The sequence below is a fragment of the Pyrus communis genome, chromosome 7 (genome assembly GCF_963583255.1).
Source record: "Pyrus communis chromosome 7, drPyrComm1.1, whole genome shotgun sequence".
NCBI classification, from domain to species: domain Eukaryota; kingdom Viridiplantae; phylum Streptophyta; class Magnoliopsida; order Rosales; family Rosaceae; genus Pyrus; species Pyrus communis.
This window is the reverse complement of record NC_084809.1, coordinates 6,263,173-6,289,897: the sequence shown is the minus strand read 5'-3', so window position 1 is coordinate 6,289,897 and position 26,725 is coordinate 6,263,173. Positions and strand designations below refer to the sequence as shown.

The following is a 26,725-nucleotide window of genomic DNA, read 5'->3' as shown; positions in this document are numbered from 1 at the left end:
AAGATTTTATTTTTTATGTTCATTTGGGGATTCCCAATTGCTTGATTGATCGGTCAATATTGAAACCCTAGGCGTTTGATGCTTTGTCGTCAAACAATAGAATTAGGAATGGGCCGCCGGCAAAGCTTGATAGTCTTCCTCCACCTATCTCCAGGTGTTTGATAGTCTTCCTCCATCTATCTCTCGTACTGCTTTTTGCTAGTCTTTATACACACTCCATGTGTTTGATTTAATGCCTCAAAGAATTATCTAACTAAATAGTCTTGGGGGCAATGCCATCAAGCTTTGCCAGCTTTGCCCACATCTATCATCTTGGGTGTCATTTTTTACTTCTCGACTCAGTTATTAATGGAGCCTTTTGTTATTGGGACAAACACAACTTGTTGATATTTTGATAGTCCATTTGTTTTTGGTAAGAGAGAGAGCATATTTAAGAGGAAGCTGATGTCCTAGCTAATTTGTGTTGCTACTGAATTCTCAATCAAATGGATATTATAAGTTGATCGATAATGTCTATTGGTTTGTAATAGTGAACCAGAGTATAAAAAATGGATTTGGTTGTCTAAATTTGTATTGAACAAAATTAATATTGTCCATTATTTAAAAGGATTTGGTTGTCTAAATGTTGTTGGGATCTTTTACCCTTTTAAATTCCGCCATTCCCCCCCCCCCCCCCCGAGCCCTAGTAATTCCTGACTTCGCCATTGTTCACATTATATGACATTTGAATCTATTGTCTTCCTTATAAGTTGGAAAAAGAAAAAAGAAAAAAAAGACCATCTTCAATCATTGGGAGCGAAACTTATCTCCAGACAATGTTTTACCCTCGTAAATAATATTATAAAGATTACTGCATGGCTGATTTTTACCATCTCTAGTCATGTAGGACTATAGTTTACTCCCTACAGAATTTGTTATCTTTACATACAATTAAGAGAAACTATGATAAACACTCACACATCTACTGATTACTATTACGTGTTGTTCAACACGCTTTCATTATTTAAAAAAATAAAATCTCAACATGACAAAATAATAATAATAACTCAAAAATCGAATTTAACACATCAATTTTTGTTTGAAAACAAAGGAAATTTTTACTGTTTCCTAATTTTCTTTTTATCCAGCCTTGTATTTAAAAATTAAAAAAAAAGTTTTTTTATCCTTATTTTTTGGAATTCATGAAAAGGAATTGAGCTTAAGTTTGTTTTAACAAAAAACCACACTATAACTTTATTTAATGAAAAAGAATTAAATTTTAATAAAAAGGACAAAAAAAAAACTTAAATTTTAATGAAAATGACACAATTTGGGAAAAAAAAAAAACTGACTTGCGGGACCTATACACTGTTTATGAAACTGAACGGTATTATACTATTTATTGGTCTAATTTCATAAATAGAGCCTAATTTTTTGTCCACTTTCATAAATAGTATCTAGTTCTTGGTCATGTTTCCTAAATAGTGTCTAGTTATTGGATCCAGTTTTATAAATAATGTATAGTAATTGATACAGTTTTATAAATAGTGTCTCTTTCTTGGTCCGGCTTCATAAATAATGTCTAGTCTAATTTCATAAATAATTTTCACCTATTGGTTTAGTTTTAGAAATAATGCCTAATTCTTGTTTTCGTTTCATAAATAATGTCTACTTATTGGTCCACTTTCATAAATAGTGCCTAATTCTTTATTATGTTTCATAAATAGTGTATAGTCCAGTTTCATAAATAGTTTTCACCTATTAGTTTAGTTTTAGAAATAGTGTCTACTTATTGGTTTAGTTTCATAAATAGTGTCTACTTATTGGTTTAGTTTCATAAATAGTGTCTACTTGTTGGTGAAGTTTTATAAATAGTGTTTAATTCTTGGTTTAGTTTCATAAGGTTTGAAACTTAGACCCTTTTTGGTCCTATAAAAGCACCCATTGCGCCGAAAACGATGAACCCATAAGTGACTATTTAAACCAAAACCTTGAGAAGATTATGTTCTCAGTAATTATATTTAAAAAGCTGTTTTCAATTACCAAATTAAAATTTTGTCATATTTTTTTACATATCTACAATAATAAATGTAGCTTTCCATCCAATTTCTTGAGCTTGGGTGTCATCTTGGAGAAATTTCTCCTTGTGCCCGTAACAAAAATGGTATGCCATGTATTATTATGTAAGCGGTGGAAATTTTTATTTTTTATGTTATTAATTTTTGTAACACAAGAATCTCACAACTTATACAAAATGTACCATCCTGTGTTTCGGGCACATTGAAAAGTTTCTCGTCATCATAACTACTATTGGGAAACAACACCACAAAAAAAAAACTAGAGAAAGTAATTCAATTTGAAGTATTTTTCTTATTCTAAGCGGAAAATATATATATATATATATATATATATATATATATATATATATATTAGTGTAGGTGACAATGGGAGGAAATGGTGGGAGAAAAAAGTGGAATGTGGAAGGGAAGGGATGGTATGCGTAAGGGTGGGCACGGACCGGGACGGGGCAGGTCGGGTTTTGGATATTTTAAAATGGGATCCAGACCTAACTCAACCCTTTGCAACTGGCCGATTCCTACAGGTCCCCACGGGTCCAAATCTTCACTCACGCCTAAGTTTGGTCTTCGTCATCATGTTCGTTCCCCTCCTCAACGTCTTCGTCATCCTGTTGTTTTTAGATCTAGCTGGTGACTCTTTTCGAATAATGGGTTGATGAGTCAAACTTCTCAGCCAAATAGTGTTCCACCATATCGTCTTCGTCATTTGCCTTTAACCATAAGACAAGATGGTTTCTTCATCAGATTGTGAACATAAAGCATTTCCTCCATAACAAAATTCAATGATTCGATTGATTTTGGTCTCATCAACATAAAAGAAGTGAATAGAGCTGCACCTTCATTGGATCCTTCAGTGGCTAGAGCTGCACCTTTCTATGGAGGGAGAAAAAGCAAGCAAAATGGAAGAGTGACGGGGAACGTGCAAGGAAAAAAAAAAGGGAATAGAGAGCCAATAAAGAAAGAAAAAGCAAGCAAAATGGAAGAGTGATGGGGAAAGTCCAACCGGGGCCCCGTTTCCTAAGGCTTTTGCACCCGTCCCGTCTCGATAATTTTGTGAACCTACCCCAGTTTGTCTTTACAAATTTTAGACCTGCCCCGAACCACATGGAACCAGCTCGTTTGCCCACCCTTAGGTACTCACCCTATCGCAAGTTGGTTTATTTATTTATTCTTTTGTCTTCATCATTAAATAAAATTAGTAAATGATTTTTTATTAAAATGTAAAAATTTAAATCTTTTTTCATTTGTTTTTTTTTTTTTTAACAAAAGATATTATCTATACTAAGGGAAAAGATGAGTTTAGCCTCACAATGAGCTATTGGTTCAAATTCACATTTAGCAAAAATCAAACTTAATGTCTCTTAATTATAAATGAAGATAAACACTTTTAGTTCGTAGTATTAAGTAGCCATCATTTTTGTAAAGCTGTTAAGGAAAAAAGGATGCCAAGACTGTTGGAGAGCAAAAGCAATACCGCAAGCAAAATGACAAAACACATTCAAGTTATTCAACAATAAAAGGACCTGACCCAATTCCACAACAACCGCCGTTGATTTCAACTGCACTAATATCAGAGCCCTTCTTACATCAGCTGCGTTTTATTTCCATGCGGTGCTGCCGCACTATAGCAGTTCACATTTGTGGGCTGCACATGGTGGGACCGTCGAAAAAGTAATCCAAGGGCAGGTGGGCGACTGGGTATGTGTAGCTTGCGCTGGGCTAAATTTAGGCCAATCTCTATAGCCTCATTCCTTTTGGTGAGACTGGTTTTGTTAACTTTACGGCTAAATTTGGCAGATAGATATTTTTGCTGGAGATGAAGAAATTTTTAAATGGGCCAGGACTTGTTATGATACATTAGACTATTTCCAATTGATCCGATCAAAGAATTATAAGGCTAAAAATAATTCAAAATAACACGAAAATTATCTTCAACCGAGAGATTGGCCAAAGAGCTTATGGGCCTCTGTTTGGGCCCAAAATAATATTGTTGGGCCAAGTGTAGATTTATGCTCGACCCAAAGCCGTGTCAAAAATATTATGAGCTGCCTGATGATTCCGGGCCATTTGGCAGGGATGGTCAAGTCCTATCGCAAAAAGGAGTAGTTTAGATAAGCAAAGAGGGTCGAGGAAGTCGTGGTGCAATTAGGATTCTCGACTGACAATGAATAAAGCCCCGAAAGGGGATGAGTTCAAAGTCCTAGTGGGAAGAGGGTCGTTCGAAGTAAAGTCGGAACGAAACAAGGACTCCCAATCCGGGTAGGAGTTTAATTCGATCTCAAGGAGTTGGTGCTGTAAATACAAGAAATCATGCAACAATTAAGGACCTTCAATTCAACATACAATTGCCTTGCGCAAAAACTCTCAAACATCTTGAGATTTTTCCTTCTTTTTTTTTTCCGCCGACACACCTTCAGTTTGGATAAACAGTACTGTGGAGGCAACCGGCGAACACCTTCAGTTTGGATAAACAGCACTGTTGCCGTAGAATCAGCCGACCGATGAGCACCTTCAGTTTGGATAAACAGCAATGCGTCGAGGCCGACTGGTTACCTATCCAAGTCTCGGCCAAGAAGGGTTTTCGAATCCTTATTGGCAGGGGTCATCTTATCAGCCCTCTTGGCGAAGTAAGGTGTTACGAGTTACGACATTCGGCGTACCGGACGCCGAGTGATTTTATGATTGGATATTCACAAGTGAGTTTTAGAGTTCGGCATTCTGACAGCTGAACCACGTTCACCATCAAGACATACATCACCTTTGAATATTTGTGTCCGTATAATCTGGTGTCGATTCGACGTGCTTATACTTTTATGAATATAATCACGGTGACTGAATCGGGTGCCAACGATTTGTGAACTTCGCAGAACCAGTAGCTCTGTCTTCAGGCTCTAGAACCCAAAGACCAAGAATGTTTCTTTCTCGGTTGCAGCCGCAAGATAAAGAAGTCAGTAACGCGCTCAACGCGACATCAACGAATTTTACTCCTCGGCCGACGAGTTGGCACGCCCCGCATTCAACCGAATGACGTAGTTAGCTTATTAGTTACTCGGCCTGCGCGTCACGTAGGTTTTGTAATTTTTAGAGTCAACAGCCTCACTTGACCAAAACACCAAATCAGGCTAGCGAGCTGGCCATTTCCAGCTAGCCAGCCTAATGAGCCCAACCCTTTATGTTTTATTTTTTGGACGAATTTAAAAATATATATATTTCTAATTTTTTTTCCTACGTCATTTCTCAAATACTTTTCACTATTTCATACTATCTTACCTTATTTTATTTCAATTATTCACATTATATTCTCTTCCAATAATCTTTCCTTTAATTTTTTCAATAATTTTCAAATGGCCACATCTTTCAATAATCTTCCAATATGTCTGAAAATCTTATTTTAATATGGTAGTTTAATTTAATTAACTATATTAATTCAATTAAAATAATAAATTATGTTTGGTCTATGACCCTTTAGCCCTCTTGATTGGAGATAGTTTTTTTGTCAAAGGGCTATGTTTGACCTATGACCCTTTGGCCCCTCAGTTGGAGATGATATAAAATATGCCCTGACATTGTTCATTAAAATATAATTTCTTGTAGGACTATACGACTAAACATAGCCCTTTGACCCTCCTTCAATTGCAGATAGCCTTATGGCCATCTCCAACCGAATGGTCCAGAGGGCTAGAGGGCCGAAAATAGCCCAAAAACCGTTTCCAACCGATGGCTAGACCAAAGGGCTCGTGGGCCTCAAGGGACAAAAAAGGGCTAAAGGCCAACATGCTGGCCCAACTCAGCCAGCCCCAGGTCGAGCCACAAATTTGAATGCAACGGCTAGCTAACATTAGCTAGCCATTATATTTGAATTTTTTTTTAAATTTAAAAATTTTATTTTTTTCCTATAACTTCCTAAGTCATTAAACAACATTAAACAACGTAAATAAAAAATAAAACATTTAACAACATAAAACTTAAAAAACATTTTTAAAAACATTTAACAACATTCTCATATTTTCCTATAAATCTAAGTTGTAGATTTTAAATTTAATTTGTAATTTTTAAATTTAAGTTGTAGTTTTTAAATTTAAGTTGCTATAGTTTTTAAATTTAAATAATAAATTATGTTTGGCTTTATGACCCATTTGGCCCTGAGTTGGATATGATTTTTTGTCACAAGGCTATGTTTGGCCCTACGACCCTTTAGCCCTCGATTGGAGATGGTAAGAAATATGGCCCTGCACTGTTTATTAAAATATTAATTTATTGGAGGGCCTGAGGGCTAAAACGAGCCCTTTAGCCCTCATTCGGTTGGAGATGGCCTAAGTGTCATGATAAAAACAGTTGAATATGTTAAAAAAATTTTAGCTACTCGTATTATGACACTAGAGGTACCAGACCGATGGACACCCTGAAAATTCTCTCATGAAAATGACCTTACAAGCGAATATTTTAAACAAGAGATTCGAACCTTTATGCACGTGCTTTATATTCTAAATCTAAACAACTCACTGTCACTCAATACTACAATCTGGTGGTATTCCTCTTCACTTGGAAATGAGAGGTCTTACGTTCGACTCTCATGGATGGTGAATTCGATACCAAATTAGGTTACTCATTGTGTGGCTTAGCCAAACTCCCTTCCCTTTAGTGTAAAAATACTAAAATATATATATATATATATATATATATATATATAAACAACTCACTTGTTAACAAGATTGATTATCCTTGACCCAAAAGCTTATCGGGCCTGGAGGATCTCAAAGGCCCAGTGTAATTAATGAATAGAGAATTTGAGCCCAAATACTGGAGATTTATGAACCTCCCGAAGCCCATCAGAAACCAATCAAACTCTTACACGTATAAGAAATCCATTGCCGGGGGTACTGAAACGAACCGTCGGTGGTAGCGCCACAGCGGGTACAAACAAAAGTCAAGGAGTAGAACCCTAGTTTTGCTTCTCATACAGATTACAGAGGAGGAGGAGAAGGAGAAGAAGAAGAAAGGGAGGATGTCGACTCCGCAGCAAGAAGAGGACAAGAAGCCCAACGACCAGGCCGCCCACATCAACCTCAAAGTCAAAGGACAGGTCTCTATTTTTCACCATCAAACTTTACCCTTCTGTATATAATTTACTTTATTTTTTTATTTTTATGTTTCTAATTTTGATTGGGGTTTCCGATTCGCTTGGGATTTTAGATTTCTGGGTTCTGAGAAAAAATTTGGGTTCTCCCTTTCTTTTGTTCGAAGAATATCTGTTTAATTTGTTATGATTTGAGTATTGCTAATTATTTTTCTTGGCAAATTAATGCATAAATTAGTGGGGTTGATCAATTTTCACAGCCTGTTTTTTGCTGGGATTAGGGCATTAGATTGATGTTCTGATTAGGCTGTGTTTTGCTGCTGTTTTGTTCCTTTATTTGTTGTCTGCCATCTGTTCTTGTGATTGTGTCGATATCTTATTTACCCCTTTTGTTCTTGTTAAACTACTGTTGGTTTATTTTTATTTTTATTATGATCATGGCGGTTTCGCCTCGCAAGCAATTGGTTTTGTGGTCTTATAGTTTTGCAATATGCTTGCCATTGTTTTATGTAGTCGTTTGTGATGACAAATGGAGATGTGTTTTGTGTTTAATGGCCTTTGGAACTCCAGCTCTTTCGTATGAATTTAGTTCTCGCGCTGTTCCTTTTATGCGATTGACAGTTTAGTGCACAAACTACTGATTTGGTGAAGTGTATCCATTACAACACTTTTGTTCATTCAATTCCGTTGTTGTGATGGAGTTTGACTCTTCCTACTTGGCGATTGCAAATTTGATTGTGAGTGGTGGTTAGACAGTTTGTCGTCATGAAAAGTATGTGAATGAAATGTTGCGGTGCAGGATGGAAGTAATGCTTTTGTATTTCGTTGCAGGATGGGAATGAAGTGTTTTTTAGGATCAAGCGAAGCACTCAACTGAAGAAGCTTATGAATGCATATTGTGATCGCCAATCTGTGGAGATGAACTCAATTGCCTTCTTGTTTGATGGCCGTCGTCTACGAGCAGAGCAGACCCCTGATGAGGTCCTCCTCTCCACTCTCTCACATACGCACGCTCACGATTGCAAATGCTTGATGCACATTGATTAACTCGCGATTGCAAACACTTGGACGCACATTTGCGCACAGCCACTTGCGTTTTCTGCTCATGTGCTAATTGTTTGTGACTATTTTTCGTGTTTCAGTTGGAAATGGAGGACGGTGATGAGATCGATGCAATGTTGCACCAAACTGGAGGAGCCGTACAGATTTGATGCTACCATTCTCTTGTTGGAAGCGGAGGAACTTGTTCTATGGATTGTAGGTTGTCAAGTAATAGGAGTTTAGTTTTGTTTAAGACATTTCTTAGTTGTTAATCAACTTTGTTTATGTTGCTCGTTCTGCAAAACGTCAGTAACTCTTGTATGTGGGATTTGGCATTTATGTATTTAGTCTTTCCTTTATGTTTGGATCCAGATTATGGTTTCTAGTTAACCAGGAGGACTTACCTTCACTCCCGGTACGTCGTGACATCCCAAATGAACAAGGACGTGCCATGTGAGGCCGTTAAAAGTTAAAACACGTAACATTGTGTTTCTGGTTTGGGATGTCACAATAGCGTTTTAGGAACTTTGTTAGTGCAACACCCATTCGCTATTATATACACTGAATTCCATAGTTTGCCCCTCTACAAATCACAAATAGAAACAAAGATTGGAAAGAATGAAGGACAAAAAAGAAACCGAGCTCTTCCTATGATGTAGACATGGGTGCTACACGCACGAGAAGCACCTTTTACATTCTCTAGTATCATGTCGCCGTCTTGACATCTTTTACGTTCTCTTGTTTGGCCGAAAGCGTTTCATACATTGTCGAAGGTGGTTTTATACACAACGCGGCAGGCACTTCCCAAACAGAGTACCGTCTCGATAGTGTTATCCTCCAACAGCTGTGGGAAACGCTATTCAATGTTGATTTTCCTTGTTACTTCAAACTGCAAAGCCAAAACCAAAATAATCGGTTGACAATTATCGGTGCAGCAATTCCATCTCTGTGCTACAACCTTGTGCAGGGAAGTGAAATTCATGATCTAAAGTGTCCCACATTAGAAAACTAACCATATTCCCAGTCTCTCCGGTGCGCCTATAACGACTTGAAACTTCACGCCGTGATCTCCGGGTTCGATCCAGGATTCTTTGGATAAACTTCTGCATATGATTGTAAATGCTGTAACAATCATATAAAAACATCATTAGCACAGACTTGTAACAAAATCTTACATAGGTCTACAAATAATTAAAAGCAATTATTCGTACTGCAGGACTGGGAGAAACGGGATATTATTGATCATGCTGAACTACCGGTGACTACTTAGGCAAAAAACCTCGTGCTAAAAAGACAAACTACCAGCGAGCAAACGTTTTCCAAATCAATAGAATTGAAATCTCCAACTTCACCATCAGCATATTCTGTCCTGGGCATCAAATACAGTCTAAAGACGGCCTAAGCAACCATGACAAATGTGTATGCATCCCACAGAGCAGAAAAATGCAGATCACTAAAAACAAGATAAAGACGCCAAAGAAAATAAGGAAAACTAATGAAAAGAGCTTGAAAACTTTGAGTTTTAATTATAAGGACAAAATAAAGGGTAAAGTGAATAGTACCAGGATTAACTTTTTAGTGTAAAAATGTGGTTTTTCGTTAAAGTAAACAGTACCGTAGGCTTTTCGTTGAAACTCCCAAGAAAATAAGAGCGTACCTAAGGCGATGCCTGTTACAAGCTATGAAGAATGCAACAAAACCATTTAATATACTCCTGACAGCACGGAAAACCTGAAACCAAAAAAAGAAGAGAATGGTGATCAATAAAACCATTCTAGCAGACACTGTTACAAATAGAAACTACATTAATACTTTGTCTTCCAACCTGAGAAAAGAGGTCATTCCAAAGTGAACGCCATATGGAAACTTCAACCGTTTTCACAGTTGCCTTAGAAGCTGAAGCAAACCGGAATATGCTGCTAATAACTTGCCATGTATCTCGAAGCATATCATATATACATGCACCAACAAAGGCTATGACATTGGCTACTGCAAGGACCATGCGAACCGGAGCATAGAGTGCTTCCCATAGAATCCTAAATATAGGATATACAATGGAAGTTCCTGCAAAAAAATGCAAACAAGAGTACATGCCATGAATACAAGATTTTTTTTGTGAATTGTACAACGCCATTGATTATTTGAATCAAAAGATGGGTAATCCAAAGAATTTCACGACCTACCAATGCTCCAGACAGCTGACAGGAGAAATAATATTGGAAACACTAAAACCTGTACCAGGTTCCCCACTAGAATGCGTGCAGATCCAATCAGAATCCAAATGACTGAAAAGAGGCTCTCTAACACATCAACAAGCACGTTCCATACTGGAAGGAGGAATCCAAAACACTCCACAAGAGGTTCTGCCAATGGCTGAGCTAGTACTGAAAAAAAGGAGAGAGTGGTACTCTTGATCGCCAGAAAGCACTGAACAGCTTTCTGAGAGTGGTGTAGAAATAGCATTGTTCCCAAGTACTTAATCCTTGATATCATCGACCAGGTCTCTATCCAATCAAATAGAGGTCCACAAAGACGAGATGCAGTTACCTTCAGAACTGGAACATTTTTGTATAGGTCATAAAATCCAATTAGGACAGTGACAACTGAGATCAGCACATACAATGCCCTTGCCAAAGGGCACATCCACGGGCGATAGATATGGCAAAACCCTGGGTATGACTGAAGGAAGATAACCCAAGATGGAAGCCCAGCCTCAAGCAAAGTCAGCAACCGGAGATCAGACATTATTATTTCTCTTAGTTTAAATGGGAGGTCACGATCATTGAACCTGAACAAAATCAGCACATCCCTGTACTGTGTAGATTCAACAGCATCGAGACATTCACTAGTATAGGTATTGACAGTTACAGGTATAGCATCTTTGCTGAACAGAGTAGCTTTAACACTATCTTCAGAGTCACTGATATAGGCCCTCGCGGTCACTGGTATATCATCTTCAGAGTCACAGGTATATGTCTCAGAGTTTTGCATTTCATCTCCACAGTAACAGGAATACGTCTCAGAATTTTGCATTTCATCTTCACGGTAACATTTGTACATCTCAGAATTTTCGCAGTCACTGGCAGGGCTGCGCGTTTCCTCAGAATAAGTATCTACTTCAACTCCACCACTAATGCACGTGGTTATTTTCCTTCTCTTATAGGGTCCAGTAGGTGGAGGTGGTGAATGTGGTACAGCGGCCCTATTTTCACAGGTGTCAGAATGATCACTAAAATTGTGACTGAAGCAGTGGAGAGAATCTTCCTCAGAAGTCAGATTGTTGTAGGAGATATTTTCATCAACAACGGCCATAGTTTCTGTCTCTGGATACTCTTCAGCATCATAGAAAACTTCTCCTGGAAAAGTACAAAACTTAATTAAAATTATAGAATCCTCATTGCAATTGGTAGTAAAAGAGATACAGTAGTTCCAGCAGGCATCTAATAGCACAATATAACAACACTTCATGCAGATAAAGAAATTCTCCAAATATAAACCTATCCAAATAAACCATCAAAGGAAAAATGTCCAAAAGGAATTTCTCCCTGTGAGCTGCAAGGGATCCGTACTCCCAGTACTTTTAAGAAGATTATCCAAGTAATTAAACAATGTATCTGATCATCTCACAATCTTGACTTCCATTAACACTGGTGTTAGACCTTTTTAACGTTTAAATCATAATACGTATCACAGAATTCTATTCTCAAGCAAAACTCATACAGATTCAAGCAAAGATGAATACATCGCGCCTTAAGGCTCAGTGCATGTCAGAGATCTAATATTTTTTTTCTTTAGAAGGGACATACCTAGTGAAACAATTCAACGAAGCTATGTCAATTATTAGCCCTAAAATTTCTCTTACTGCTTTCAATACTGCACTAATTGTTTTGACTAACCAAACAATTGACCACTAATGGCATCCCCTTATTCCTACTACGTATACAAATCCTATGCTCATATGCCAAAAGAGGAAAACCCCATGTCATAAAGAGATTAACACGTCGATGAGCAAAAAAATAAGGAATCATGAGGACAAAGAATGCTACCTATGGCAGAATTCAGAAGTTCTTTCAACTGTAGCTGCTCAGAGACTGTTCCTGAGAACCACGATGATATGCAGCTTGCAGCTTGAGCAATACTGTCAAATTCCCATCTTTGCATGACTTTAGCCTCTATAGCCAGCGATGTATCAGTCTGCAATGGACACGTAAACTATGGAACGCGAGCACTAACAAAGAAGTACAAACAAGTGTTCAAGGATATAGAAAAAGGATTGATACCTGAAGCTCATTGATGTAATTGATACCTCGGACATTGCTCCATGCAACTTCAAATACAATAAAACCATACAAGGTCCTATGCAACTCCCTGCTTAAAAGTAAAGAACTCCGCAGCTTCTTTACAGGTAACAGCACCTTCTTCTGATGCTTGATTAATGAGAACCACCTAGCAAGCTTCTTTGGTTTTGCAGGCTTAGGTCTAGAGCAAGCATCATTTCCTTCCGTTCTCACCTTCCGTACTTTAGTGTTTGCAAAAGGAGACAACCTTGACTGAAAAACTCAAACCAATATAAACTTTGATCCTCCGTAAAATACAATTGAAAAAACAAATAAGTTGAGTATCAATGAGGGTGTAGTGACTATTGACTAAAGTCTGACCTTGGTAACCATCAATTGCCACAAGTGCGCTGACCGCGAACCTAGGTCGCCCAGCCATGGCCGATTGTCCACCAAGATATAGAATTTCTTGCTTTCGAGGGCCAGGAAAAGGCTAAGATCCGAAAGGTAAGACTGCAAGTCTCTGCAACCATACAGCACAAACCAAATCACTTCATCATTTACATCAAAAGAAAAAACCCCGAAAACATCAGTACATCTTATGTTTCAAAAGATGAAAAATCATAAGGTTTTCTCTGCATTTAGCAATATTAAATTACAGTCTTAACAAATACACACACTAGAGCTGAAAATTTAAAATATATATATGTGTATGCGTGTGTGTGTGTATGCGTGTGTATGTGTGTGTGTGTGTGTATATATATATATATATTTTTTTTTTTTCAAGCAATTAAATTTATGCCATAAAACCCAATTCTGGCCCAGAAATATTGTGTTTGTAGGATCATAACCAAAAGGGTACTTGAGAATTTAAGCAAATTAAGTAATAAAAACATCAAAGAATGTGGAATTCCGAAAAATGTTACCCAATTTGCAAACCGGTGAGGGGGAAAATGCAGCGGCCACCGTCACCTTTCTTCATCAAATTCATGCTTTCTGCCCAATTCTTCACCAAACACTGCTTCCCACAATTCCCATTTCACAAATTAATAACAACCCAAAATCCAACATATAAATACACAATGGTATACATTGAATGCATGTTAGAGAGAGAAAGGGTAGAGAGACAAGGAGGACCTTGTTGATAGAGAAGGAAATTCCATGGAAAGAAGAGAAAGCAATCACCGGCGAACTTCATAACAGAGGGCAAAGGCACGCCGGAAGAAGGAAAGAGATAGAATGGGAGAGTCCACGTGGACGAATCAACGGCGGAGGGAAGAAGAACACTCTGGAGGTTTCCAGAGCAAAGGTCTCATCTTTTTTCCAGATTGTGTTTCCGATTTTTAATTATTAAATTTCCTTCTTTTCCTTCTTTTCTGGGATATTTACGATTTGCTTGGATTCGAAGGCGACGAGGAAGGTGTCGTGTCCGAAGGAGGATAGGGGGCGGGTCGACTCGGCAGGGACACGTCGGTTGGGGGGGAATTTATGAGGAGGATGACGGGAGCAGCCGGGGAGATGGGTATAATGGTAAATTCGACCCTCCTGCGGATCTCATGTGCTTCCCGCCACCACTTTCTCTCTCCTCTTCTGTAGCTGTCGTTTGGGGGATGAGTGAGAGAGAGAGAGAGAGAGAGTCAGAGAAATTTCTAAAGAGAAGAGAAGGGGAGAAGACGTGCCGGAAATTCGACGCAATCCGGGAAATTACCGCGCGACTTGCGTGTCCGCGAGCTATTATCGCCTGCGCTCGTCTACATGCTTTGTACCCTGTGATTTAATCATATACCGTTTGTTCTCGCTTTGGCCCTTGAATTTTATGAGTTTTGATTTTTACCGTCCTCTCATATTTAACGGAGCCCACACATTTACGTGTAAATATAAACTATTTATATATATATATATATATAAAGAGGAATTCTAGAAAAAATGTGGAAGAGAGAACGTGGCGTCTTTTTTTTTTTTTTTTTTTTTATAAATTAGAAACTCCATATGCTTTGATAGGCCTAGAAAAAGGTTCGAGGCTAAATGGGACGATCGAAAATTAACGGGTGTGGATGTCCAAAATTATATTAATGAAATTCTCTTTTTTAATCAAAAGAGGGAGATAATACATCTTTATCTTTTATCACAACAAAAAAATTAAAGACAATAACGTAATTTCATAACACAAAAATGTTTTTTTTAAACCTCACCTACATGTAAATTTATTATCTCTAATTTAAAAAATAAAAATAAAATACAACCTCTCTCCCTTTTCTCCTCACTCTCATGTTCTCTTTCACTGTCTTCTTGTCTTCCTCTCTCGTTCAATTTTAATAACCAAAGTAAAGAATTTCAAGACTTTATATGTGGGTATATACTATATACTTTATAGTTTCTTCTTATACTTCATCCAAAAGTGAAGGCGTGCATCACAATTTCTCTTTTTTTTTTTCCAACCCAATTTTGAATTTCCAAGTTTCCAAGTCCAATTTGAAAGAATAAAAGCGAAGGCTAACAGCCGGACAACACATATATGGTGTGAGTGAGCATATTTTTTGTAACTGATTAAACGGAAAAGCTAGTAGATTTAACAGAATGATCAAAGTGACGTAACATTAAAATTTTGAGGGTTAGAAAGTTAATAAAACTAAAAGGAAGGATCGAAATGGAATGTGGTTGCTATCCAACGGAGTAGCCGGCAATGGTATTGTTTGGATAGAGTCAGAATCGTAGCAAAGTTGACTTTGGTTGGTAAAACCTTAAAATGGTGTACGTAGGTGTAGCGTGTTCCTATGCCAACGTCGAAAAATGTTATTCAATTAAGGTAAAATAAGAATTGAGTTTTGACTTCAATCATCTTTGATACGAATACTTAAATTTTCAAAAGCTGAACGGATTCAAATTTTAAAACGTAAAATATAAGAATATAAAGTTTTTGCATCAGAGGACAAAACCAAAAAAACTCAAATCCACCCACCTTTTTTAGAATCAAACATAACAAGATAATTTGTCATCCCAAATTTGTATCCTCTCTCCCATAAATTAGAGAAATTCAAAAAAGAATCTCAGCCGTTGCTTAGTTATTCAAATAAAGCAACCGTTCAGATTTAAAACCGTGTAACTTCGGTTAGACCATAGAGCGTTTTGAACCTTTGACTTTTGGCATAGACATGCGGCCTTTCTTGGCTAGCCTGTGGGCCGCTGCACCGTAGACTATCCTTTCATAGTGCATGACCCCACCACGATCAGGAATTACAATGATTAAAAGCGGGACCCGCGAACTCCTTGGCGGCATCTGAACCGAACACCTCTGATTTCGTGGTAGGGCCCAGGCAGCCGTTGGAACGAAACCGTCGTTTAGGTAAATAATAGAGCAAGGCCAGAGATGCAGTGTGACGTTCATGTGCCGGGGATGTGGATAATTTCTGAAGAAAAAAAATAGAAGTATCAGAGGCCATGCATGATGCATGTTAATTGGAAGTTGCATGATGATTCATCTTTTCTGTAACTTGCTGCCAGCTGATCTGTCACGCGGTGCCTGCTTATCTACATTTGGTATGCACTCGAAGGAGAGTACAATTCTCTCCGGATCTAAAAAAAAGGAGCTTAAGAATCAAATTATTCGAACCATTAAAATTTGATGCAACGGTTACAAACAAGGAGCCTCTATAAAAGTTATAATATTTTTAGCCGTTAGATCAAATTTTAACTGTCCGGATCATTTAATCATTAGGCTCCCTTTTTTTAGATTCGGAGAGGATCTGTACACCTCGAAGGATGAGTTGTCATATATCAAAATAAGATACGTGTTTCTGCGTTATTGATAATATGTGTTTTTGTTTGTCTTTCTATTCATCTGATGACTCACGTATTTCGGTCACACGGAAAAATTTCTTCTTTACGAGAAGTCTAAAAGTTTGGTGGTGGCACTTGGTTATGGTAATTACGTGTCAATTGGGAGGAGGAGGAGAGGTTGTTTTGATAATTTGATTGATTTTGTAATATTTGACAAACTTGGTTAATAATTGTATAGAGGAATGTTGAAGTTGGGGTGGTTCGTTTCTTAGCTGCGAAGAAAACAACATTAATTTTTTATGGATGACGTTGATATAATAATATACATAGTTTTCAATTGTTCAATCAAATTTATTTCAACTACAGCTTGACTCTTTTAGCTTAATAAATGCGGCTTCAATTGTTTAGTATTAATGAGTTAATGGTTAAGTGGTAGAGAGAATGATCGGTGGAGATCGAACATACACTAGAATATATAGATATTATTATTTTACGTCACTTTGTAAAACATCATTTGCAATAGTTCGAGCTTGAACTTTTGAGTGAATGCTCGTGAGTCATAGTTAGAGCTTGCATTTTTTAACACGACGTATTATATAACTTGAAATCCGTACAAAAATGGGTGCACTACAATTCACACCTTTTAAGTTTTGGATAATTTTCAATTGGTCACATAAGTTTTGATTTTCTGTTGTTGCACGTTAAGGTATTGGAATGATTTCAATGTGTTATTTAGGTTTAGTTGATTGTATGATAATTGACGTTATGAGTTTGAGGCTCTTATATGGGTTAGCTTGTAAGCTATTTTTGCACGATATTAATTTACGTATCGTTTTACTTGTTGACCAACTCATGATTCGACATGAATACAACACGATATGGATAAACCCGAACACAAACCATTACCATCTCCAGACCAAGTTATAGCTCCTCGTTTTTGGAAGAGGATCCTCTCTGATCCACTTTGTGGGGATTCTAGGAATCCCCATATACTAGCAGTTCATCCTACATTATGCGATCAATTTTCGTCAGATACTATTTATACTTAATTTAAATAAAAAAAATCAAATGATTTTTTACCGTACGATGCACGATAAATAGCTAAGATGTGAAGATTTTTAAAATCCGTACAAAGGGAATTCGAATGGAATCCAATTCCCTTGTTACGTATCACAAGGCAGTACATCTTTTTAGGGTGGGAGACGTGAAAGGTGCATGCAGAATTTGGAACATTTAACGCGTCGAAGTTATATGCATTTGTTGCTACAGCCTACCCCACATTGAGATGGGTGCATAATATTTGCATTTGATCTTTCATTTTCACGCACGAACTGCACAGGATGCAACCAATGCCATATGAAAATATTTTAAATAAGTAGGATTTTTCTTATTTATTGAAGAAATATATTGCACATATAAAAGTAGTAGTGTAGAACGATATTATTCGAGTGCTAATAATAGCTCTTATTTAATTTAATTTTTTTTAAACTTCTGTTTATGTAAAGTTTAATTTGATAAGACATACTAGTAACGTGATTAGTTATTACGAAAAAAGTGTTGTAGACATCGACGTTATGTACATTCTTAAAGTATTTTTAGTTTCTCACACGTCTGTTTGATTTTATCTGTTGCGTTTGATTTGGAGTTTGTGAGAAGCTAAACGTATCACGTGAAAATCACTTCCCAACTACAATACCTAAAATGTGAAAGGGGCTTTGAGAGAACCTTCCTGGAGTTCCTGGCTGATCTGTTGAAAATTGACTGTATAATTGTATAGAGCTACTGAGAATTGGGTGGTGACTTCTGAATGTCTTATTTTTACAAGGTCAAAGAATAACAAGATCTTCACATGATCATTTGGTTTATCGACACTCAATACTTATCCTCCACTTCTCGAGCTCAACATCGAAAAATGTTATTTAATTAAGGTAAAATAAGAATCGAGTTTTGACTTCAATTATCTTCGATACGAATACTTAAATTGTCAAAAACTGAAAGGATTCAAATTTTAAAATGTAAAATATAAGAATATAAAGTTTTTACATTAGAGGAGAAAACCAAAAAACTCAAATCCACCCGCCCTTTTTAGAATCAAACATAACAAGATAATGTGTCATCCCAAATTTGTATCCTCTCTCCCATAAATTAGAGAAATTCAAAAAAGAATCTCAACCGTTGCTTAGTTATTCAAATAAAGCAACCGTTCAGATTTAAAACCGTGTAACTTTGGTTAGACCATGGAGCGTTTTGAACCTTTGACTTTTGGCATGGACATGCGGCCTTTCTTGGCAAGCCTGTGGGCCGCTGCATCGTAGACTATCCTTTCATAGTGCATGACCCCACCACGATCAGGAATTACAATGATTAACAGCGGGACCCGCGAACTCCTTGGCCGCATCTGAACCGAACACCTTTGATTTCGTGGCAAGGCCAGAGATGCAGTGTGACGTTCATGTGCCGGGGATGTGGATAATTTCATAAGATGGGGGAAGCAAGTGGCTCCAAATGGAATTGGATCATCTTGGAATAAAATTATCGGGATCTTTCTGATCCAATAACATGGATAGTTAGATTTTGATCCAACGATTACAAATAAAAATATTTCTCTAAAAATTATAATAATTATAACCGTTTAATCAAAGTTTTACAATTTATGTTAATAGATATCCCAAAGCTTTGTCTCGGACTAGGAGAGGATCCAATTCCGCTCCAAATCCTCAATTTCTGAAAGGAAGGAAAAAAAAAAAACAGAGAAAGCTGTCAAGGGCCATGCATGAGGCATGTTATTGGAAGTTGGATGATGATTCATCTTTTCTGTAACTTGCTGGCAGCTGATCTGTCACGCGGGGCCCGTTTATCTACATTTGGTACGCACTAGAATGATGAGCTGTCATATATCTAAATAAGATACGTGTCGGTTTTCTGATCACACAAATAATGCGATGAAAGAGAAAACAGGGATACATGGCAAGAAATAAATAAGTTAATACGGTATTTTTTGAAATGTCTCACGTTACAAAAGTATATAATATTTTGTTTGTCTTTCCATTCATCTAATGACCAACGTGTTCCGGTCACATGAAAAAATCCCTCCATTACAAAGAGTCTAGGTTGTTTTGATAATTCGATTGATTTTGTAATATTTGACAAACTTGGTTAATAATTGTATATTTGTATAGAGGAATGTTGAAGTTGGGGTGGTTCGTTTCTTTGCTGCGAAGGCAGCAATGTTATTTTTCATGGATGACGTTGATATAATAATATTCGTAGTTTTCAATTGTTCTATCAATTTTATTTCAACTAAAAATAAGCTTGACTCTTTGAGCATAATAAATGCAGCTTCAATCGTTTAGCATTAATGGGTTAATGGTTAAGTGATAAGGAGAAGAGATCGGTGGAGATCGAACATTAATGGTAAAATAGTAGGAAGAAGGAATCGTTGAAGATCGAACATGCACTATAATATATAAACATTATTATTTTATGTTACTTGATAAAAGCTCATGAGTTGTAGTTAGAGCTTGCATTTTTTAACATGAAGTGTTATATAACTTGAAATCCGTACAAAAATGGGTGCACTACATTTCACGCTTTTTAGATCATTTTTAAAGGAAATGTCAAAATGTTCAAATCAGCATTAATAGTAAAAAAAGACAGTTGTAATATCTTTCAACCGAGAAGCCAAAGCTAATGTGGCATGACATGGAATGACAGTTCTTCCCTTTTGTCAAATTTGACAACAACGTCAAATATTTTTTTATTAATTTTTTTTTATCAAATCTGGTTATCGGCGAGGTTGAGGACTGTGAGCATCTTGAGGTTGCCAATATCGATCGGAATCTCTCCCGAAATCTTGTTTCCGACGAGATCGAGAACTTGGAGGTTGGAGAGGGTGGTGAGGCATTGGGGGATCTCGCCGGTGACTCCCTTCTAGTCGGTGAGAACGAGGGTGGTGAGGCGGTCGAGGCTGCAAATTTGGGACGAGATCGATCCTGACATGAACTCGGACTGACTGGATTTCGTGAGTATGGGGTCCTCCGATTCGCCTCGGAGATTAATGTTGACGACTCTGTCGGTTGTGGGATCGCAGCTGACCCCATACCAGTTTACACAGCAATCGGTTTCGACCCAGAAGTTGAAGATTCCCAATGAGGAATCGGTGAGTCTGGTTCTGATGGATTGAAGTGCTCCTAGGTCTTACGGGGAACAAGAATAGTTCACAGTTGAGACAATGGCAGAGACTGTCACTGAGATTAGGAGCAACCGCATCATCTTCATGGTAGAGAGAGAGAGAGGTTCTATCTAGATGTTCACTTGATAAGAGTGGATGGATGTCTGTGACTGTAAGTGTCATTGCGTGAGAGAGAAAGAGGGGGGAGAGAGAGAGAAGGGGCATAAAATAATAATTTAATAAAACAAAAAGAAAAGAAAATACTGTAATAAAATAATATTTAATTTGACATATCGGCTAGAGAGCAAAATTTTAAAAGATGTCAAAATGCCACCTAGGCTATCAAATTCAAATTTTATATTTAAAATTTGACATCTTCTTTGGAGATGCTCTTAAGTTTGGGATAATTTTCAATCGGTCACATAAGTTTTGATTTTCTGTTGTTGCACGTTAACGTATTGGAATTGTTTCAATGTGTTATTTTGGTGTAGTTGATTGTATGATAATTGGCGTAGTGTGTTTGAGACTCTTATATGGGTTAACGTGTATGCTACTTTTGCACGATATTAATTTACGTATCGTTTTACTTGTTGATCAACTCATGATTTGACATGAATACAACACAATATGGATAAACCCGAACACAAACCATTACCATCTTCAGACCAAGTTATAGCTCCTCGTTTTTGGAAGAAGATCCTCTCCGATCCACTTTGTAGGGATTCTAGGAATTCCCGTATCTTAACCGTTTATCGTACATCGTGCAGCTTGTTTTCATTTAATACTATTTGTGTTTAATTGTAAATTAAAAAGTCAAATAATTTATAACAGCACGATAGACGATGAATGACTATGATGTTTTCACAAAATGAATTCGGATGGAATCCACCTCGTTTTGGGCCACAAGGCAGTACATCTTTTTAGGGTGGGCGATGTGAAAGGTGCATGCATAATTTAGAACAATTAACGCGGCGAAGTTATATGCATTTGTTGCTACAGCCTATAACACATTGAGATGGGCACATAATATTTGCATTTGATCTTTCATTTTCACACACGAACTGCACAGGATGCAACCAATGCCATATGAAAATATTTTAAATAAATAAGGACCTGTTTGGTATCCTATTTGAAAATTTTTATCATTTCTCAAAACATTTCTTGAAAATAATTTTTTTTAAGACTCAAAAACTTGATTGGTTTGCGATTTAAAATTTTTAAATCTTACGACTTAAACTAGACAAAGAGATCTAAAAAGAGGGGGTTACAGGAGAAGGAGAAAGAGGAGAAAAGAGGAAAGAAAATAAGAAATGATTGAAGGAGAAGGAGAAAGAGGAGAGAAGGAAAGAGAAAGAAGAGAGAGGATCGGACGAGATAGAGAGGAAGAGGAGTGGAAGAAAGAACCGAGAGAATGAAGAGAGCGGATTGGAGGAGAGAGAAAGAAGAAAAGAGAGAGATTTGGAGTGAGAGGGGAGGAGGGAGAGAAAAATAAAGGACTAAGTTTAACTTTAAAAACTCTAAAAACTCACTTTTTATATTTTTAAAGAATATACTATATTTTTGAGTTAGTCTTGAGTTCAGTTTTTGAAAATCGTCCTATCAAACACGTTTTTAAGGCCTAAAACTTGAAAATTGTTTATGAGTTTAAAAAGTTAGATTCAAGTAAAGTACCAAACATGCCCTAAGATTTTTCTTATTTATTGAAGAAATATATTGCACATATAACAGTAGTAGTGTAGAACCACATCATTCGAGTGCTAATAATAGCTCTCGTTTAATTTTATTTTTTTTAACTCCTGTTTATGTAAAGTTTAATTTGATAAGACATACCAGTAACGTGATTAGTTATTACGAAAAAAATGTTGTAGACGTCAACATTATGTGCATTCTTAAAGTATTTTTAGTTTCTCGCACAAGTCTGTTTAATTTTATCTGTTGTGTTTGATTTGGAGTTTGTGAGAAGCTAAAAGTATTACGTGAAAATCACTTCCCAACTTCAATGTCAATACCTAAAATGTGAAAGGGGCTTTGAGAGAACCTTCCTGGAGTTCCTGGCTGATCCGTTGAGAATTGACAGTATAATTGTATAGAGCTACTGAGAACTTGGTGGTGACTTCTGAATATCTCATTTTTACAAGGTCAAAGAATAACAAGATCCTCACATGATCATTTGGTTTATCGACACTCAACACTCAACCTCCACTTCTTGAGCTCAAATCTCAAATCTCATTAACGACAATTGTTAAAACCCAACGAAATCTGCTCGTGATACAAAAATGCCTATCAAATCCTACGAAAAGAACATAAGTTTGGCGGGATTAACTCAAAACATTTCCACACAATTTTTTTTTTGCAGAGGCCTATTACAATGACTATTTCACACAAACACATACACTGAGTCACAGGCAACGAATGTCAGTCTGACTAAACACCGTTGTTTTTAACTGATGGAGGCCATGACAATCTCCTGTGGCTTGCTCCATCCACCCCACTGTTTTCATCCTCTGATTCTTGATGCTCGACTTCAGGCTTCCTTGAGCTTCTGATAGCTAAGTCATCAAAGCTTGGTTCACTTCTCCAAGGAGGTGGAGTTACGCATTCGGAATCACCTGGTATTCTTCGGGAAGAATCCTTGCCTGGTGTTATAGGTGATGATGCATCAGTATGACCAACTCTGAGATGCTGAAGTGTTGAAAATGATTCCCTCATGGCAGACATTGCTTCAAAGAACCGGGTGCATGATGCTAAGGCCACAGGAATTGGACGAAGCATTTCCTGCGTCAGTTATACAAAATGAAGATCGCATCATGCACAAGTAATTTCCCAACGTAAAAGTTCTATATATCTGCATTCTGGATTCACACATCCTGATCGCAGTACATGGTAGATCCGATACAAATCCTTAAAAGATCTTTGATGTTTGACTCCGCGTCTTTAATTAGCAAATAATTCCTTTAGTGCTATTATCAGCAAATTGTAACAGTATCATACTCTGTGCTTGCCCACAACCAAATGTCTTATAACTTATAAACAAAGCAACATCAGGAATGTTCTCAAAATTGAAGCAAATAACGTGGAAAAAGAACTACCATGCTACATGCATTCTCAGTAATTTAGAAACGAAAAGCTTCTGCAATCATACCCCCCAAACTGAAGGAGGCTCCTTAAATGTCTGACTCCACTGGAAATCTGCAACTGATGCTGTCAAGGCCCCATAATCACCAGCAGCCTTCATCAATAATTCAGAGAACTGTTTCTGCACAGGCCCGAGCGAAAGATTCCACAAACATAAAGAAAACAGTCTTTTCACAAGAAATACAAATAGTCCTGTAGCAGTCCGTCCCAGATTTATATTTCCACAACAGCTAAAAACAAATGGTTCATACTTTTCTATTGCAAAATTTACAATTTGACATATGATTAAGTTTGTCCCAAGTTCCTAACAGTTGTTTTGATGAATCTAAACTCCTTCCAAATAAGACGGATTTAGTAACAAACACTTGGACTGGTAAAAAAAAAAGGCCGATATAATCGTAGCCTAGAATGTAAAATACAAGACAACCTACATGAATTCAAACCATAACCAACCTGATACTCTGCTTCTACTGGAATGCAATCGAGTGAATATGGTTGTTGAAGACGGGCTATGATGCGATCCTGCCAGTGATTTGAAACAAAATAAATACAGAGGTATTATTGAGAAACAATTTAAAGGGGGGTGTTATTAAGAGTTAAACATGCATACGAGCTACGTCAACTATTCATTATGCCCTACATTACAAAAATCTAGGTGGCATAAAAAGGAACTCAACGAATGATAAGACTGTAAATTTTTTCTTCTATGCCACCAGAATTCAATTTTCAAAGAATATGATAACCAAAGCATCAGTTTATAACACTACTAGCCTGGACATATATACAAAAGCGTATTCTTGATAGGAAAGGCAACAATTGCTTAAAAAGAGATGCTATGGTTCATTTGATATTACAGATATTAAATCAATCCAGAATTTGACAAAGATAAACAAATCGACTAATAAATCAGATGTACTACAATAACAAAACAACACACAACAATGTACCACAACGAGTTACCTTATTTTGAATCACATCTTTCAAAATGGTAGTGATCCTTGCTAAAGTTTCGCACTTCTTCTCCATTTCACTCGCATGTGTCAAATGTGCTACGTTTTTATCATCCTACAGACAATATAATCTCAAGCCAGTTCAACAGATAAGATAACCTCGCAAACTCGAACCACGAAAGAAGAGACTCCAGTAGCTCACCTTTCTCCCTTGGAGTTCAACTTGCAGATCGGTTATTTTTCTCTGTACAGAGGTAAGGTCCCTTAGAACCTTTATCAAGTCATCACCCTTTTCACCAGTACTACTGGACAAGTTCTGAAGCTCTTCCTACATCAAAAAAGTATAATTCAAACTTTTCTGAAATTCAAATCAGGAAGCTGCCACATTACAAACTTAACCAAGTAATCAGCTTTCTTCTTCTACTCACATATAACTATTTAATTCCAACTGGGTTTTCAAAATTAAGCTCAGAAATCTGGAAAATGTAGGAAAAGCTAAAACATGGCAGTAAAAGCACAATGGGTTGGAGCTAATTCGAAGTCCAAACTAGCCAAACAGTGAAATTGGACATGGAGGACATAGAAATGTGCAGAAAGGAGAGCGAGGGTTGACCTGAGTAGGAGGAGCGGCAACGGAGAAGCCGAGATCCGAAGCGAGGGAGAGGGCGTCGGACATACCGCCGATGCGCCGCAGCGGTTTCTTCCCAACCCAAGTGCTGTCAGTCCCCATCGACATTGCCGCGCCACCCAAACAACGCCGTTCCGGCAACCACCACAATTTGCTTCGTTTGGTCGTCTCTCTCCACTGTGTTCTAGCTTCCAGAGACAGCAATGCGCTGGGAAATTTCAAACCTGCTTGCAACGAACGCCCTCTGGCCGGCCGGGTGGACCTGCAGGACCCGTTCTTCAGCCCAATTTTTAAAGCCCAATAGTTTTATAGAAGGTCTAAACTAATAAACTATAGAAAGGAGGATTCAAAATTATATTGTTTATAAGAAAAACTAATGAAAATAGTTTGAAAACTTTGAGTTTTAACTATAAAGACAAAATAAAAGGTAAAGTGAATAGTACCAAGATTGAATTTTTAGTGTAAAAATATAGTTTTTCGTTGAAGTGAATAGTACCAATAGCTTTTCGTTAAAGTTTTCTTGTTTATAACATTTACTGTTCAAAGTTAAAGTGTTGAATACAAATCTAGAAGTGATAGTCCATCGGACAAAAATAGAGGATAAGTGTTCGATGAATTCTAGGCAATCGATCGGAGGTGGCAGCCAAGCGATTAGAAACGGGCAGAGAAATCTTCTTGCAATTTTTGTTTTGTTATTTCTTTTTTATATGGGGAAAGTTTTACAATGACGATTATATTAAATATATGTAAATATTATAAGTAAATTAAAAAAATCTACTTTTAATTAAAGACAAAGAATGAAAAATTGGGCCAAATTAGAGCCCAACCCGCTAAAACAAAGGCCATGCGGCAATTAGGGTTCTACAAACATCTTCACCTTCCCTATATAAACCCCTCTCGTCCTCCGAATTTGCATGTCGCTTTGGTCGTTGTCTGTATTCCCAGTCTCTCCTCTCTTCCCAATTCGTGTCTCAGTCTATTTCTAGGGTTTTAGGATCTTTTACCATCTTTCCGATTGGTTTCAATGAGGAAGAGTGCTCAAAGTGATAGGAAGTGCCGTATGACACTTTATACAGCGGCGCCCAGACGCTAACGGAGGCCGCCTCGTTCCCATCCCCCGATGGTTAGTTCATTAGCCGGGGAAACTGGCCCGCGGCTCCGGTTTGCCGCCGCCGTGCGTGATTTGGAACGGGATCTGAGGGTCTTGAATTTTTCCGATCACTGCAGTTATTATTTTTTTTATTTTTTATTATTTATTTATCAGATTTTTGTAAAGGTTCGATGCCGTGACGACGGTAGCTAAATAGCCATGACCAATATTGTGCTATGATTGAACGGAGAGCGAGGATCTTCTGTTTCGCATTCTGCTAGGAACCTGTGGATCCTAATTTTTTTACTGGTCCACGGAGCCGATTTACTGCGATTGCATTTTTAAGTTTCTTGAATTTTTATTTAATTTTGATAAAACAAATTCTTTTGTTAAAGGACGAGCCTATGAGGATTTTGTTTTAGTTGGAATTACCGACTGATTTTTATTGATGTCAAATAACTGGCTTTCTGAGGCTTCCAAATTTTTTTTAATTAAATAGGGTTTTTTTATTTAAATTTAAAA

General features: G+C 37.2%; 3 protein-coding genes and 3 non-coding genes across 7 annotated transcripts; 4 read left to right on the top strand and 2 right to left on the bottom strand.

Annotated features, from left to right (window-relative positions):
• The first annotated feature begins 6,939 nt into the window (after nucleotides 1–6,939).
• Nucleotides 6,940–8,534, top strand: LOC137739006 (small ubiquitin-related modifier 1-like). Its single transcript, XM_068478480.1, has 3 exons — nucleotides 6,940–7,140; nucleotides 7,966–8,115; nucleotides 8,277–8,534. Exons 1-3 carry the CDS (start codon nucleotides 7,063–7,065, stop codon nucleotides 8,343–8,345), a joined length of 297 nt encoding a protein of 98 aa, XP_068334581.1. The 5' UTR covers nucleotides 6,940–7,062; the 3' UTR covers nucleotides 8,346–8,534.
• A 144-nt stretch (nucleotides 8,535–8,678) lies between these two features.
• On the bottom strand, nucleotides 8,679–14,078 carry LOC137739005 (uncharacterized). 2 transcript variants are annotated; one of them, XM_068478478.1, is made up of 10 exons: nucleotides 13,590–14,078; nucleotides 13,379–13,470; nucleotides 12,834–12,975; nucleotides 12,456–12,725; nucleotides 12,222–12,369; nucleotides 10,359–11,531; nucleotides 10,001–10,239; nucleotides 9,833–9,906; nucleotides 9,189–9,297; nucleotides 8,679–9,064 (listed from the first exon to the last, which is right to left on the bottom strand). In XM_068478478.1, exons 2-10 carry the CDS (start codon nucleotides 13,441–13,443, stop codon nucleotides 9,032–9,034), a joined length of 2,253 nt encoding a protein of 750 aa, XP_068334579.1. In that variant the 5' UTR covers nucleotides 13,444–13,470; nucleotides 13,590–14,078; the 3' UTR covers nucleotides 8,679–9,031. The 2 variants fall into 2 exon arrangements, with proteins under 2 accessions (XP_068334579.1, XP_068334580.1); XM_068478479.1 differs by having other exon boundaries at nucleotides 13,638–14,078.
• An 8,620-nt stretch (nucleotides 14,079–22,698) lies between these two features.
• LOC137740890 (AUGMIN subunit 2-like) lies at nucleotides 22,699–25,386 on the bottom strand. Its single transcript, XM_068480694.1, has 6 exons — nucleotides 25,099–25,386; nucleotides 24,688–24,813; nucleotides 24,496–24,600; nucleotides 23,989–24,057; nucleotides 23,543–23,656; nucleotides 22,699–23,175 (listed from the first exon to the last, which is right to left on the bottom strand). The coding sequence occupies exons 1-6, from the start codon at nucleotides 25,219–25,221 to the stop codon at nucleotides 22,825–22,827; spliced, it is 888 nt and encodes a 295-aa protein (XP_068336795.1). The 5' UTR covers nucleotides 25,222–25,386; the 3' UTR covers nucleotides 22,699–22,824.
• Nucleotides 25,387–26,132: 746 nt separating this feature from the next.
• LOC137741246 (small nucleolar RNA U49) lies at nucleotides 26,133–26,199 on the top strand. The gene has a single exon (XR_011069273.1). It is a non-coding gene; the product is annotated as a small nucleolar RNA U49 (small nucleolar RNA).
• Nucleotides 26,200–26,388: 189 nt separating this feature from the next.
• On the top strand, nucleotides 26,389–26,544 carry LOC137741245 (small nucleolar RNA snoR2/U65). Its single transcript, XR_011069272.1, has one exon. It is a non-coding gene; the product is annotated as a small nucleolar RNA snoR2/U65 (small nucleolar RNA).
• Nucleotides 26,545–26,601: 57 nt separating this feature from the next.
• LOC137741236 (small nucleolar RNA snoR77Y) lies at nucleotides 26,602–26,682 on the top strand. The gene has a single exon (XR_011069264.1). It is a non-coding gene; the product is annotated as a small nucleolar RNA snoR77Y (small nucleolar RNA).
• The last annotated feature ends 43 nt before the right edge of the window (nucleotides 26,683–26,725 follow it).